This window comes from Amblyraja radiata, chromosome 16 (genome assembly GCF_010909765.2).
Source record: "Amblyraja radiata isolate CabotCenter1 chromosome 16, sAmbRad1.1.pri, whole genome shotgun sequence".
NCBI lineage: Eukaryota > Metazoa > Chordata > Chondrichthyes > Rajiformes > Rajidae > Amblyraja > Amblyraja radiata.
In genome coordinates, this window is record NC_045971.1 from 15,632,735 (window position 1) to 15,648,536 (window position 15,802).

General features: G+C 41.0%; 1 protein-coding gene across 3 annotated transcripts in view; it reads left to right on the forward strand.

Moving 5' to 3' along the window:
* Nucleotides 1–1,320: 1,320 nt before the first annotated feature.
* cdc27 (cell division cycle 27) overlaps nucleotides 1,321–15,802 on the forward strand; it is a 59,790-nt gene continuing 45,308 nt past the window's right edge. For 2 of the 3 annotated variants that reach the window (XM_033035201.1, XM_033035202.1), the window contains exons 1-3: nucleotides 1,321–1,483; nucleotides 10,209–10,284; nucleotides 14,270–14,417. In XM_033035201.1, coding sequence (XP_032891092.1) covers nucleotides 1,454–1,483; nucleotides 10,209–10,284; nucleotides 14,270–14,417 — 254 coding nt within the window. In that variant the 5' untranslated portion in view covers nucleotides 1,321–1,453. Of the gene's footprint in view, nucleotides 1,484–10,208; nucleotides 10,359–14,269; nucleotides 14,418–15,802 lie in introns of all 3 variants that reach the window. The other variant, XM_033035203.1, reaches the window with a different exon arrangement.

Here is a 15,802-nt window from a genome sequence, read left to right on the forward strand (position 1 = left end):
ATACAATGCAAGATGCAAACCACAGATTAGCCGCAAAAATAGGATGGCCAGGTTACAGTTTGCCAAGAAGCACTTAAATGAGCAACCACAGTTCTGGAAAAAGGTCTTGTGAGTCTCAGATGAGACGAAGAGTAACTTATATCAGAGTGGTGGCAAGGGCAAAGTATGGAGGAGAGAAGGAACTGCCCAAGATCCAAAGCATACCAACTCATCTGAAACACAGTGGTGGGGGTGTTATGGCCTGGGCATGTATGGCTGCTAAAGGTACTGGCTCACTTATCTTCATTGATTTAAACAAATGCTTCAAAACTTATTGGCCGGCAGTTCGTTCTACAGCAAGACAATACTCAAACATACTGCTAATGCAACAAAGCAAAATGGTCAATTCTTGAATGGTCAAGTCAATCACCCGATCTGAACCCAATTGAGCATGCCTTTTCAATGCTGGAGAAAACTGAAGGGGACTAGCCCCAAAACATGCATAAGTTAAAGATGGCTGCAATACAGGCCTGGCAGAGCATCACCAGAGAAGACACCCAACAATTGGTGGTCCATGAATCGCAGACCTCAAGCAGTCATTGCATGCAAAGGATATGCAATAAAATACTAAACATAACTACTTTAATTTACATGCCATTGTTGTGTCCCAAACATTATGGTGCCTTGAAATGGGGGACTATGTATAAACACTGCTGTAATTTCTACATGGTGAAACCAAAATGCATAAAAATGGCCTTTATTGAAATCTGACAATGTGACTTAAACCACGTGATTTTTTTTTTCCTATTACATATCTCAAATTGTGGAGTACAGAGGCAAATAAATAAATGATTGGTCTTTGTCCCAAACATTATGCAGGGCACTGTAGAATATTCGCCACCCTCCAGTCTTCCGGCACTTCTCCTGTATTTAATAGATTTTAAGGTGCGATGAGAAAATTAGTTGTTGATAATTGCGCTGAAATGTGGATCGAGGTACGGATCATCTCTGATCGTTTATAAATGGAGATGATGATTCTGCTTCTCCAAGTTTCGTGCCTACTGCGCCAGGCTTGAGCAAAGATACTCTCTGTCACCCTCTGTCTCGCTCACCGTTAACTTCTGCCAAGTTGGCCCGCTCCGCTCACTCCCCATGCTAACACAATTGCTCTGTTGAAATATCATCAAGTTTAAGTTCATACTACTTCCAACTGCTTACCAGCATGGTTTCACTTTTGGAGAGGCGCTATAATCTTTGGGCGCAAGGTCCATTCCCACAGCGCCGGTCGGCGTTTTCCGGCTGCGCTCGGTATTTTCCGGCAGCGCTCGGCGGTTTCCGGCTGCTCTCGGGTCTGATCGCTGTCGTGCTGCCGGCCGTTGGGCTCGGGCAGCTGTTTAAATTTGAACCGGCCTGGGCCTGGCTTGTGTGTGATGAGAAGGTGTGTTGCTGGCTCTGCGCTGACTGAGAGTCGTTGATGATGACGGTGCTGCAGGAACCTGTTCAGGTAAAGTTTGTTGGACGCTTTCGGCCCTTCTCCCTGGCACGGCGGACAGGCGGGCGGTCGGCCGGCCGGTCTCGGCTGCCCGCCAGCCAGCTCGGATCTCCTCACAGGCCGCTTCTCCTTCCACACGGGGTCCGGGCCTGAACTCGAACTCGCCATCCAGCACGGAGAGGAGTGGGGCCGCAGCCCGGCCCAACCCTGACGTCCGGCTGCCTGAGTCCGTGCACCCGAGGGCCCGTGAACAGGACTGGGTACCGAGCTGGTTTCGCGGTTGTGACCCCAAGTTTGGTGGAGCAGAAGCGCTGAGGCCCCCCCGGAGGAAGGTGGGAGGTGATCCTCTGACCGGTGTGACCCTACCTGTGGTGGGCACCGTCGGGTTCAAGCTTTACCCCTCTCCCCATCCCAATTAACCCGAGTGACATATGCTTTTTAGTTTAAAAAGAAAAATGCTCTTGGTCCCTCGCACTCCTGCGCCCTACATTTTTCTCAATGATGCATTAGTGTAAAGCAGGGACATTCCGTGATGAGTTCCGGCAAATGTGGAATGCTGCCTTGCCTAGGTTTCGGAGGAAGACCCTACTACATTTTCATGAAAATATGATGCACGAAGTTGCTGGAAGAGGCAAAAGTGTGTCCATCACGGTGGGGGTGGTGTATTTGGTTCACTGATCATCAATAGCACGAAGAATTCTTAAATTCTGAATGAAGAATAATGTTAGATTGTCAGCTAAAATGATTCACTCTGCAATCTGTGTGATATTTTTAGTAAGCAGTATGTTTGTTCCTTTCTTACCATCTGTGTAGCAATGTTAGCTAAAATAAATTTTGCATTTAATCTGCATCCAGGTCCTGGACATAATCTGATCTGCCCCTTCAGAGAATACTGCATTATTTTGATGCTGTCTCTTGAAGAAGACAGTAAATCTGCTTTGCCTATTCTGGATGTGCTTTGATGATCATTTATAGGACATTGGTGTTGCCATGACTGGAATGTTTTATCCGGTACTTGGTACTATCGTTTTAGGAAGGATGTGATGTCTTTCAAGAGGATGTGAAAGAAATTTACAATATGACCAGGGAGTATGGTTGCATGGATAGACTGGAAGAACTAGAGTTCTCTTTGGGAGAAGGTCTGACCAATAATCAAAGGAATAAACGTTAGATAAGAGTAAAGCTATTCACATTGGTGGAGGGCATAGAATGGAGATTACAGGCAGAAGAAGCAAAAGCAATGTTAGGGTGTGGACTGCATTGTTAGTAATACTGAAGATTGGGAGCATCTTAGAATTCAGATGATGAAGAATTTGACAAGGAAACGGAGAAGAAGGGATATGAGGGGAAATTACAAAGAAATGTGAAAACAGACAAAGAAATTTAAAACACAATGCTACCAAACGAAAATGTAGTCCCTCACATAGTTTACTGGAGAATTAAGGGTGCTGTGCAAATAAGGAGAATTTTTAAATAGTATTAATGATGAAAAGCTAGATAAATTGATGAAAACCAATGATTTACATCCAAGGACTTCGAAGGAGGTGGTTGGTTGCTCTGGTTACCACCTTGCTAGCTTTCAATGGCAAATACTTTAAGAAGGTAGAGGGAAAACAAGAAACTACCATCCTGTTAGGCCAGAAAAAACTGGAACCTTTTGTGAAACGTGACATTGAGACACCTTCAAATTAAAAATGCAGCAGAGTTAACGTGAATTTTTGTTGAACTAATTTATTGGAGACTACTTTGAGGATGGCATAGCTAATTGTTCACAGTTGCAGCTCTGCTGCACTAGAAACTTGGATTCAATCCTAACCATGGGTACTGTCTGCGTGGAGTTTGCATGATCTCCCTGTGATCACATGTGTTTCGTCTGGGTGCATTAGTGTTTCCCCACATCCAAGGGATATGCAGGTTGACTGGCTGTTGTAATTTGGTCTGAGCATGTAAGTGAATAGTAGAACCTGTGGGTTATAGATTAGTATGTGTAAAGAATTTAAAAAAAAAGATTAGTGCAAGTGGGTGGTTGATAGTTGGCATGGAATGGCATGTTTCTGTGTTGCATATCTGACTGGTTGAGGATGTGTCGGGTAGAGTAGATGAGAGGGAGTCAGTGGGTATGGTGCTTTTGATATGGCCCCAAGCAGAGAATGGGATTTGAGGTTAAATTACTCATAAGAATTGAGAGAAGGACGATCTGTTTATTCTTACGGTTGGTTGACTGGCTTGTGGGCTGCTTTGCCCCAGACAATTCACAATCTGCACTTACAATTTAGCTTAGGGGACCTCGTCTAAGATTTTCCAAGTTTGCTGGTGACTCGGAACCAATTGGGAATAGGTTGTAATGAGGATGCAAAGAGTAATAAGGAGACATTGACAGTAGTGACCAAGCAAGAAAATTATGGAAAGTTGTAATTCACTTGGGCAGATAAAACCGAAAAGTGTATTATATTTTAAAATAATGAGTGATTTGGAAATATTGATGTTTAGAAGCATCTGCATGTCCTTACATACAATTCTAAGAGACATACAGCACAGAAAGAGGCCCCTCAGCCCAACTGTTTCATTTGCTTGTGTTTGGTCCATATCCCTCTGAGCTTTTCCTATCCATGTACCTATCCTAATGTATTTTAAATGTTGTTATTGGACCTGCCTCAATTACCTCATCTGGCAGCTCATATACCCAGCACTCTTTGAGTGAAAAAGTTGTCACTCTGGTGTCAATAAAATCATTCCCCTCTCACTTTAAACCTATGTCCTCTGGTTCTTGATTTCCCCTACTCTGTGTAAAAGACTCAGTGCATTCACCATACCTCAACCTTTCATGATTTGATGCACTTCTAAAAGACCACTGCTCAGTCTCCTGTACTCAAACGAGTAGAGTCATAGCCTGCCATTCTTCACTCAACAGTTAAAGGGTTCTCGAGTCCTTTCAACATCCATGTAAATCTGTGCACGCATTCCAACTGAATAACATTGGCTTTGTAACAACAAAGACAGAGTAGGGGAAATCAAGTAGCGAACAGCGTAAAGTTGTCAGACTTTCTTGTTGGTTATCGTGCAGGTTTAGTCCAGGTGGATCTAGAATGGACTTGGCTTGATTGGTAGTGATCTTAGACAGGATCTTGATTGACTGGGATATGGATTGCCAATTCCAGATAATCTCTGTCTCCTTGTAGACAAGGATGATGGTGCACTCCCTTATGGATTTTTGACATGCAATTAACTAAAACATTGTGATGCACAGTGCCCTCCATAATGTTTGTGACAAGGACCCATCATTTATTTATTTGCCTCTGTACTCCACAATTTGAGATTTGTAATTGGAAAAAAATCACATGTGGTTAAAGTGCACATTGTCAGATTTTAATAGACCATTTTTACACATTTTGGTTTCACCATGTAGAAATTACAGCAGTGTTTATATATATAATCCCCCCCCCCCCCCCACAATTTCAGGGCACCATAATGTTTGGGACACAGCAATGTCATGTTTAGTATTTTGTTGCATATCCTTTGCATGCGATGATTGCTTGAAGTCTGCGATTCATGGACATCACCATCTTCTCTGGCGGTGCTCTGCCAGGCCTGTATTGTAGCTATCTTTAGCTTATGCTTGTTTTGGGGGTTAGTCCCCTTCAGTTTTCTCTGTCATATAAAAGGCATGCTCAATGGGGTTCAGATCGGGCGATTGACTTGGCCACTCAAGAATTTACCTTTGTTGATTTAGCAGTATGTTTGGGGTCATTGTCTTGCTGTAGAATGAACCGCCGGCCAATGAGTTGTTGAGGCATTTATTTGAACTTGAACAGATAGGATGTGTCTATACACTTCAGAATTCATTATGCTACTACCATCATCAGTTGTATCATCAATGACGATAAGTGAGCCAGTACCTTAAGGTGGTATGATTTGGATCTTGGGCAGTTCCTTCTCTCCTACATACATTGCTCTTGCCATCACTTTAATATGTTAATCCTCGTCTTATCTGTCCACAAGACCTTTTTCCAGTATTGTGGTTGCTCTTTTAAGTACTTCTTGGCAAACTAACCTGGCCATCCTACTTTTGCGGCTAACCAGTGGTTTGCATCTTGCAGTGTAGCCTCTGTATTTCTGTTCATTTTTGTTCGGTTCTGATCTGGCGACAGGTGTTTGGGGATTTTTCTTTATTATAGAGAGAATTCTTCTGTCATCTGCTATGGAGGTCTTCCTTGGCCTGCCAGTCCCTTTGCGATTAGTAAGCTCACCAGTGCTCTCTTCTTAATTATGTATTTGATTTTGGTAAACCTAACGTTTGGCTGATGTCTCTTAACAGTTTTATTCTCAGTCTCATAATGGCTTCTTTGACTTTCATTGGCACAACTTTGATCCTCATGTTGATAAACAGCAATAAAAGTTTCCAGAGGTGATGGAAAGACTGGATGAAAGACTAGGTGCTGAGCACTCTCTTTACCTGCATGAAGGAGGCAATTAGACGCAACTGAGCAATTACAAATGCCTGTGAAGCCATGTGTCCCAAACATTATGGTGATGTTGTATGTATAAACACAGCTGTAATTTCTACATGGTGAAACCAAAATTTATAAAAAGGACCTTTATTAAAATCTGACAATGTGCACTTTAACCACATGTGATTTTTTTCTATTACAAATCTTAAAAAGTGGAGTACAGAGGCAAATAAATAAATGATGGGTCTTTTTCCCAAACATTATGGAGGGCACTGTATATGTCCAGCTGTTCTGGTCCTTTGCAGTCTGACAGAGCAAACTAAAACTTTGCCTGTAAGCTCTTTAAGAGGTTTATACAAATTGAACGAATGGATGGAACTTGTCAGCTTTCCCGTGGTCAATGGCTGGTGCAGATTCTCCCATGTGCTGTTATCTCCCTCATCCCAGGGGTTTTACTCTATCTGAGGCTGAGGGATAGAAGTATATAAGATTATGAGGGACATAAATCGGATAGACAGTCATAACCTTTATTCCTAATGTGGAAATGTCAAAGACTGAAGGGAATAGCTCTAAGGTGAGAGGGAAGAAATTTAACGGAGATGTGCGGGGCAGGTTTTATTACAGAGTACTGGGTGCCTGGAACGTGCTGCCAGGATTGGTGGTAGAAACAGTTAGTGGCACAAAGGAGGCTTTTAGATAGTCAGATGGATATCGAGGGATATGGAGTACATACAGGCATCATGTTTGGCAGAGACTTTGTGGGCCAAAGGACCTTTTTGTTCTGTTTTTTGACTGGAAAAGTGATAAAGCATTTTGTAGTTAAAGTTGCAGAGGAGGAAGGCAGAACTTTTTTAGTGCCTCTAATTTAAAATAAATCTATTCCTGTAATTTTAAAATAAATTTGAAAGGTCATTTAGCTTTAATTAAAAGGAATCTTAACATGACATCATCATCATCAACATGGATGGCATAGTGGCACATAGCTGCCTTCTCACCACACCATAGACCCGAGTTCATAGAAATGTAGAGAAATCGGTGCAGGAGTAGGCCATTCAACCCTTCGAGCCAGCTGATCATCTAAAATCAGTACCCCGTTCCTGCTTTTTCCCCATAATCCCTTGATTCCTTTAGCCTTAAGAGCTAAATCTTTAACTCTCTTGAAAGCTCGATCCTCACTGCGGGTGTTGTCTGTGCAGAGTTTGTACACTCTCCCTGTGACCGCGTGGGTTTTCTCCGGGTGCTTTGGTTTTCTCCCTCATTCCAAAACATGTAGGTCTGAAGAAGGGTTTTGGCCCGAAACGTTACCTATCTTCTTCGCTCCATAGATGCTGCTGCACCCGCTGAGTTTCTCCAGCATTTTTGTGTTCCTACTAAGCAGTAATGTTTTGATCAGCCACAGAGAGGTTGTCCAATGTTTAGTTTCCTTAGTTTTTATTATCCTGTGCTCATCCAACAGTTGATCTTTTGATAACCCAACTCTTGACATTTTTGGCTGCTTCCAGTCTTAAATCTTCTTAAATTGTTAAAATTCTTCAGATTCAGTATTTTTCCTGCCCAATCCCTTTCGTCTCCTTTCTTGTGCATAATTGTGGTTCTTGTATCTATTTAAATTTCCACTTTTTATTTCAATATTTAGAGCTTTACAGTATTCAATCTTGCACCTGATTCTGAGGTGGAACCCTTGCATCCTGGCTCATGTGACTTTATTCTTGTCCAGTAACATCAAACATCAATTTATTTCCATGAGTTGCAGATTTTCAAATACAGCTATCATGTTAATTGTGTCTGCTTGACTTTATCAAGATTTAACATTTAGAATTAAAAAGGATGGCTTGGAGAAAATAAAGGAGGATAAATCCCAGGGCATGATGAGGTGTATTCAAGGCTGCCCTGGGAGGCAAGGGAGATGATTACTGGGGTCCTGACAGATTTTTTTAAATAGAAACATAGAAAATAGGTGCAGGAGTAGGCTATTCGGCCCTTCGAGCCTGCACCGCCATTCAATATGATCATGGCTGATCATCCAACTCAGTATCTCATACCTGCCTTCTCTCCATAACCCCTGATCCCTCTAGCCACAAGGGCCACATCTAACTCCCTCTTAAATATAGCTAATGAACTGGCCTCAACTACCTTCTGTGGCAGAGAATTCCAGAGATTCACCACTCTCTGTGTGAAAAATGTTTTTCTCATCTCGGTTCTAAAGGATTTCCCCTCTATCCTTAAGCTGTGACCCCTTGTCCTGGACTTCCCCAACATCGGGAACAATCTTCCTGCATCTAGCCTGTCCAATCCCTTAAGAATTTTGTAAGTTTCTATAAGATCCCCCCTCAATCTCCTAAATTCCAGCGAGTACAATCCGAGTCTATCCAGTCTTTCTTCATATGAAAGTCCTGACATCCCAGGAATCAGTCTGGAGAACCTTCTCTGCACTCCCTCTATGGCAATAATGTCCTTCCTCAGATTTGGAGACCAAAACTGTACGCAATACTCCAGGTGTGGTCTCACCAAGACCCTGTACAACTGCAGCAGAACCTCCCTGCTCCTATACTCAAATCCTTTTGCTATGAATGCCAACATACCATTCGCTTTCTTTACTGCCTGCTGCACCTGCATGCCTACTTTCAATGACTGGTGTACCATGACACCCAGGTCTCGTTGCATCTCCCCTTTTCCTAATCGGCCACCATTTAGATAATAGTCAGGGAAATTATTGGAAAAAAATCTCAGCGATGAATATATTTCCACTTAGAAAGGTAGGGATTGATTGGGGATAGTTAACATGGCTTTGAGAAATCCTGCATCAAATTTTAGTCAATTTTTGAAGAAGTAACTATAAGTAGTAAGTTAAGGGTAATGTAATTGATATTGTGTCATGAAATTCAGTATGACTTTTGGCAAAGCCCTGTATTACAGACTCATCCATAAAAGTTAGAGCTTATGGACCCGACAAGCTGGCAAATTAGATTCAAAATGGACTGAGTAGTAGGAGGCAGAGGAAGATGTTTGATTTTACTGATTGGAAGCTTGTGACCAGTGGTGTGCTGGGACTTGTGGTGTTTGGGTTAAACGTTAACACCTCATATCAATATGGGAAGTATGATTAGTAAATTTGTAGATCACACCCAAATATTTGTTGTGGCTAGAGAGGAGAGTTCTTGGAATGCGGCATAATATTGATTAGCTGGGAAGTTGGGCAGAGCAATGGCAGATGGCATTTAGTCTTAACAAGTGTGAAGTAATGGGCTTTGGAGGGTCATATGAGCATAGGGCATGGGTGATAAATGGCAGGGTTCTTGGAAGTGTTGATGACCAGAGCAACATTGCCTATTTGCCCATATATCCATGAAAGTGGCAAAACGGGTAGAAGAATGAAGAAGCTCTATAGGATTCTTGCTTTCATCACTGTGGTGTGGAGCATAAGAGTTGGGACATCAGAATTCAACTTTATAAAACAATGGTTAGGCCACACATGACATATTGTGTGTTGTGGTCAATGTACTGGGGGAAGGATTTGATTGCAGGGGATTCATTGGGATGTTGCCTTAAATGGAGCTTTTCAGTTGTAAGAAAAGATTGGACAATGCTGTGTTTTTCTCCCTCCTGAGTTAGAGGAGGTTGAGAAGTGATCTTGCAGAAGTATACAAAATTGTGAGGAGCATAAATAAATGGGTAATAACAATCATTTTTGTGTCCTTGCTAGCAGAGGCTAAAACGATGGCATTACTATAAGGTGTGTGGTTGAAGGTTTAGAGGAGATCAGGTTTAGATGTTTTTTTTGCACTGTGGGTGCAAACTGGAATGTGCTAACTATGAGGATTAGCCGGAGGTAGGTACTCACAATATTTAAGAAGCACCTAGACGAGCACTCAAATGATCAAGACATAGAAGTCTACGGAGCAAATATGGGTAACCAGTACAGACTGGTACACAGGATGACAATGATTGGCATGGACATGGTGTGCTAAAGTGTGTATTTCTGTGCTAATTGAAAGTACCTGCCTCCACCACTTCTTCAGGCAGCGCAATCCAATTTCTAACCACTGAGGCAAAACATAATTCTTCTTTAGATCTCCTCTAAACCCCCGACCAGGCACCTTGGATCACATCTTGTATGTTCTGTGCTGCATGACTGATTTCTTTTCCTATTACTTGCAAATGGGCTATTTTCTTTTGACCCTTATCTCAGACATAATATTGAAACTGGGTACTCATATTTTCCAGTTGAAAATTTAATGCATTTCTTTCCAAAATGTCATGATTATTAATAGTTTGTCTTTTATCAACAGGCTGCTATTTGGCATGCGCTTAACCACTATGCTTATCGGGATGCGATCTTCATTGCAGAAAGGCTCTATGCTGAAGGTATGTAGGAAACAGCCTTGATGTGACTGCATGAACTATATCACCCAAGGCTGAATGAACAACTAATAGTTAAGGTAACGTGTTTGTAATTTGCTTTTTGCTTGTGGTCATCAGCTAAGATCCTCAATTTAAACTGGTCATTGCAATAAAAGAGCCCAGTTACAGCAGCTCAAAGCTCTGAGCTGTGTATTGCAACAGAACTTTTTTTAGAATAAAAGCAGATTTAAAAAAAAATCCTAATGTACTTGGAGACATCTACTACCCTCCATTTTGAACTATTCCTTGTCACTTCTTTCTCTAACTGATAAACTGATCTGTGCTAAATAATGCAAGATAACTATGCGTTCTATAGCCGCATTGGAAATGGCGATTAATTTAATGTTGTGATAGAGATATTTAAGTGTATGTATAAGGATGATGGATTGGAATCCCATTCTCTATGCATGCTCTCTGCAGCTCTTAGATCTAATGGGAAAAGTGAAAAGACAACTGGAAATGTGAATCAATTTGGGTGTATTGTGGGTAAATTGTGGATTTTTTTCCCTCTTTGATTAACCCTGCTCTTGGCAATTAGGCAATTGCTCTTGTCCTTGTGATTTTTCTTCTAACACTCAGTTGAAAAAAATCAAGTAATCTGATGTTAACTGCACAAACTGGCAGTCCATTCCAGAGGTTTTGTCTGGTAAAAGAACTACCTACTGGCATCCTGCTAACTACGACTTTGAACAGTTTAAAATTATGAGCCGCCTGCCCACCACCACTCTTCCAATGTGATCCTCCTTGAGTACAGTCATCTAGCTTCTGCGACTTGCAAACAGTTTTCATATAATAATTATACTGATGCATCGACACCATGGAATGCTTTCTACAGTGAATTAATTAATGACTTTCCTCTGCATTCTAAGCAGAGGATCAATATCCAATTATCGATTGCTTCATGCAACATCCTATCTATTTTGGTTAGATTTAGATTAGATTAGATTATTTAATGACCACACAGTCAAGCTGGTGGAATTCAGGTTCAGTACAGGATGTTACAAGGTAGGCTGATTCCCGTCAAACATAACATAAAACACAACATCATACAATATACAGTACATGCATGGGGAGGATATGTGCTGTTATCATAGTGTGTTCAGAATTCGGATTGCGTGTGGGTAAGAACTGTTTTTAAATCGAGATGTCTTGGCGGGCAGTGAGCTGTAGCGCCTTCCTGATGGCAGCAGGTGGAAGATGTGGTGAGCTGGGTGGGAGGGATCAGAGATGATTTTCTTCACCCTTGACACGGACCGTTTGTGATGGAGTGATTCTATTGATGGAAGGGGAGTGCTGATGATTTTGGATGCTTTGTTAACTATGCACTGTAATTTATTACGGGAGTGAGTGTCTAAACTGCTGAACCAGACTGTAATTGATGAAGTGAGCATGCTCTACCATTCATCAAGATCCTGGTCAATTTTCTACCTTGACCCCACCCTCATTACTCATTCATTTTTATTAAATTATATCTAGACATCTCTCTTTTGAATGACTGATCTTCTATAGTTCCCTTGGATAGAGAATTCTGATAATGCCACCCTCTCCGAGGAGTGTTTCTCCTTTTTCAGTCCTAAATTGTTCAGCCTTTAAGTCCTGGTACTAAGACCATGAACCCTGGCTCTAAACTCTTCATCCAAGGAAAACTTTCTCTTTAAACTCGTTAAACTTTATCATCCAGATCGTTAATATAAATGACAAAGAACAGTGGACCAAGCATCAGTTCCTGTGGCACACCATTGGGAACCTCCTATCTGAATAATGGACTTGAACTACCACCCTCTGATTCCTTCCACAAAGCCAATTTTGTATACTATTGGCTGACTTTCTCTGGGTCACGAGTGATCTGATCTTCCAGACTGGTCTCTCATATGGGACCATTTCAAAGGTCTTGCAAAATCTACATAGATAATGTCAAATGCTTTGCCCTTATCAATCATTTAATATCTTTTTTTTTAACTTTATACCGAAATGTTGATAACATTTCTCCATGACAATGAATCTGCCATGTTCGTGTCCACTCACTTGGCTTGTCTACATCCTTCTGAAAGTTTTTGACATCCTCTTCCCTATTCACAATCTTTTCTTGTCAACATACTTGGAAATATGACGTTTGGGCACTCGGTCATAAAGTTGATATAGATATTGAGATGCTGGGTCCTTGCTCCAATCCCTGTAATACCACAGTCATCACATCTTTCTAACTTGAGAAGGATCAATTTATTCCTACTTTTTTTTTGTTTGATAGCCAATTCTCTATCCAAATCTGTATATCACCCTGGTTACTTGTTGACCAATCTCCATTGTGGAACTTTATTGAAAGCCATCTAACAGCACAAATATACCATAGGTAGCGACGTAATTGATCATACAGCACACACACTGTCCCTTTGGCCCACTGCCATGTTCAACCGAGGTGAGAAACCGAGGACCGAGATGAGAATTTCTTTTTTCACACCGAGTGGTGAATCTGTGGAATTCTCTGCCACAGAAAATAGTTGAGGCCAGTTCATTGGATATATTTAAGAGGGAGTTAGATGTGGCCCTTGTGGCTAGAGGGATCAGGGGGTATGGAGAGAAGGCAGGTACAGGATACTGAGTAGGATGATCAGCCATGATCATATTGAATGGCGGTGCAGGCTCGAAGGGCCGAATGGCCTACTCCTGCACCAATTTTCTATGTTTCTGTTTCAAGCCTAGCATCGTCCTTATATCTGCTAATCCCATTTAATATCACTTTCACTTGTCCCTTATCTATTTGATGACTTGCATCCTCAAAGAACTCTAGTATATTTATTGTCAAATATGACCATAATTTATGTGATCATAAATCCATTTTGAAACTGCTCAATCCCATTATTTTTTTCAGGGTATTCTGTTATTGCATCCATTACTATATATGTGGGCACCTTATTTGCTTTGTAGAATAATGCGTATTTCATTATCTTTATGCCTCTGCTTTCATATTTTTCCCAAAGGCATGCATGTTGCTATGTTACTTGGCCACAGTAAAATGCTCCAAGTATGTAGATCAATGGTACAATTGACGGGAATATGGGGGGAATAGATAGATTACAAGAACAAAATAGTGGAGGAATGTGCTTGCTCCATAAACTGGCAGAATGACCTATGTCCTAAGGAGATTTGGAAAACTAATGTGCCTATTATTGACATCAAAGTAACATTATATAGTTAGCCTGGTTATGCATGCCTCGCTTTGAAACACAGACCATATTAAATATTTCAAGTCTCTCGGAACCTTTCAGCAAATGTATGGGTTGAGTTAAAATATGGGCAGTCTGCTGTCTTTAGGTTTATTGGCCTCCGATCGTTTTTCAAACCTTTGGATACCTGTCCAATAATTTTATCCATTGTGCCAGTGTTTCATGTTAGCTATTCTATATGAAAAAGCATTACTGCATCATAAAGGAATGTTAATTTGATATGAATCCTGTCAGCTTTATTAATGTGATCGTGAAATTCCGTTGGTTGAAAGAATATTGTTTTGAATTGAACTGTAATGGGATTGTGGTGGCATTTGATAATGTTGTCCCACCATCGAGATGTTTGACTTTGAAAGACATAAAAAAATAACATAAAAATCGAGAACAATTTTCCTTTTGAAAAACATTTCTGAGTACCACAACAATCTGCAGGTCATAAATTTCAATTTCCATTCAGTCAATGAAATGTAATGTTTAGTCCATCAGAATGTTGATCAGTGCCCTTCCTCAAAGAATGGACAGTACATTTAATATTGTCTGCTTCACCCACCTCGTGAGAATAAAAAAAAAAAAACGGAGTCCCTGATAGTTTACCTGCTTAAATTCACAAGCCATAGCAGTGATTTTCAATGGTGTTCACAGCAGATAGATAGATATTATATTGTAATTAGCTCTCAGAAAATGTGCATTATGCATATTTTAACTGTTTTCATTTTATCCTGCAGTTTGTTCCGAAGAGGCGCTTTTTCTCTTAGCAACCTGTTACTACCGCTCGGGGAAAGCATACAAAGCCTACCGGCTTTTGAAAACTCATAGTTGTACTACTCCACAGTGCAAATATCTTCTTGCTAGATGTTGTTTGGATATCGGCAAGTAAGTAAAAATAAATAAACGTTTTATTCTCATAAGGAAGCAATTAGTGTACAGCCGTAAAATTTTGTGGATGAAAATGCTAACATTGCATCTTATCTGTTTAGTTTTGTTCAAGGATTTATGTGATATGTTAAGGATGACTGATTTTCTAAATCAGTTTGATTCCCTTGTGGCGTCGAGAATAATATCCTGGTGGCTTGTCTGGAAATTGGGTATTGACAAGCAAAATGTCATACAGCGTGGAAACAGGCCATTTGACCCATCTGTCCGCACCGACCAACATGCCTCATCTGCACTTGTCTCACCTGCTTGTGTTAGGCCCATATCCATGTACCTGTCTGAATGTTTCTTAAACGTCGCGATAGTACCGGCAGCTTGTTTCATACACCCACTGCCCATTGTATAAACAAAAAGAGTTACCTCTCAGGTTCCTATTAAATCTTTTTTGCTCCCCTCACCTTAAATCTATGTCCTTTGGTACTCTATTCCCTTACCCTGGGCAAAGACTCTGTGCATTTACCCGATCTATTCCTATCATGTTTTTGTACACTTTTGAAAAGATAACCCCTCATCCTTCTGTGCTCTAAGGAATAAGATCCTAGCCTGCTCAACCCCTCTTTATAGTTCAGGCCCTTAAATCCTGAGAACATCCTCGTAAACCTTCTCAGCAGCCTTTCAAACTTGACAACATCTTTCCTATAAACGTGGTGACCAAAATTGAACACAGTGCTCTAAATGTGGCCTCACCAATGTTTTGTATAACTGTAACATGACCTCTCAATTTATATAATCAATACTCTAACTGATGAAGGCCAATGTGCCGAAAGCCTTTTTGACCATCCTATCAGCCTCATTCAAGGAATTCAACAGTGCTGAAATGATTAGTTTTGTTAGATTGCCTAATGGAGAGAACCAGATTTTAATATGCTGTTCTTTGACTCGCTGCATTGATTTGTTTTCCTCTCAATGTGAATTTTGAAGTTAACCTGGAATTTCTTATCTTATAAAGTTTAATTGGATTATTATTGGAGATGGCTATTCTACTAGTTATGGGACAATTCCCAAATCTGGAACATAATTATTCCATGCCCCAAAGGACTATTCAAGTATAGAGCCATACAGCATGAAACAGGCCCTTTGGCCCAACTTTCCCATGCCGAGCAAGATGCCCCATCTACATTAGTCCCACCTGCCTGCGTTTGGCCCATATCACTCTAAACCGTTTCTATCCATGTATCTGTACAAATGTTGTTTAAATGTTGCTATAGTACTTGCCTCAACTACCGTCCCAAATACCCATCATCCTCTGTGTGGAAAAAGTTGCCTCTCGGGTTCCTATTAAATCTTTTCCCTCTCACTGTTAACTTGCGTCCCCGTCTTCCACA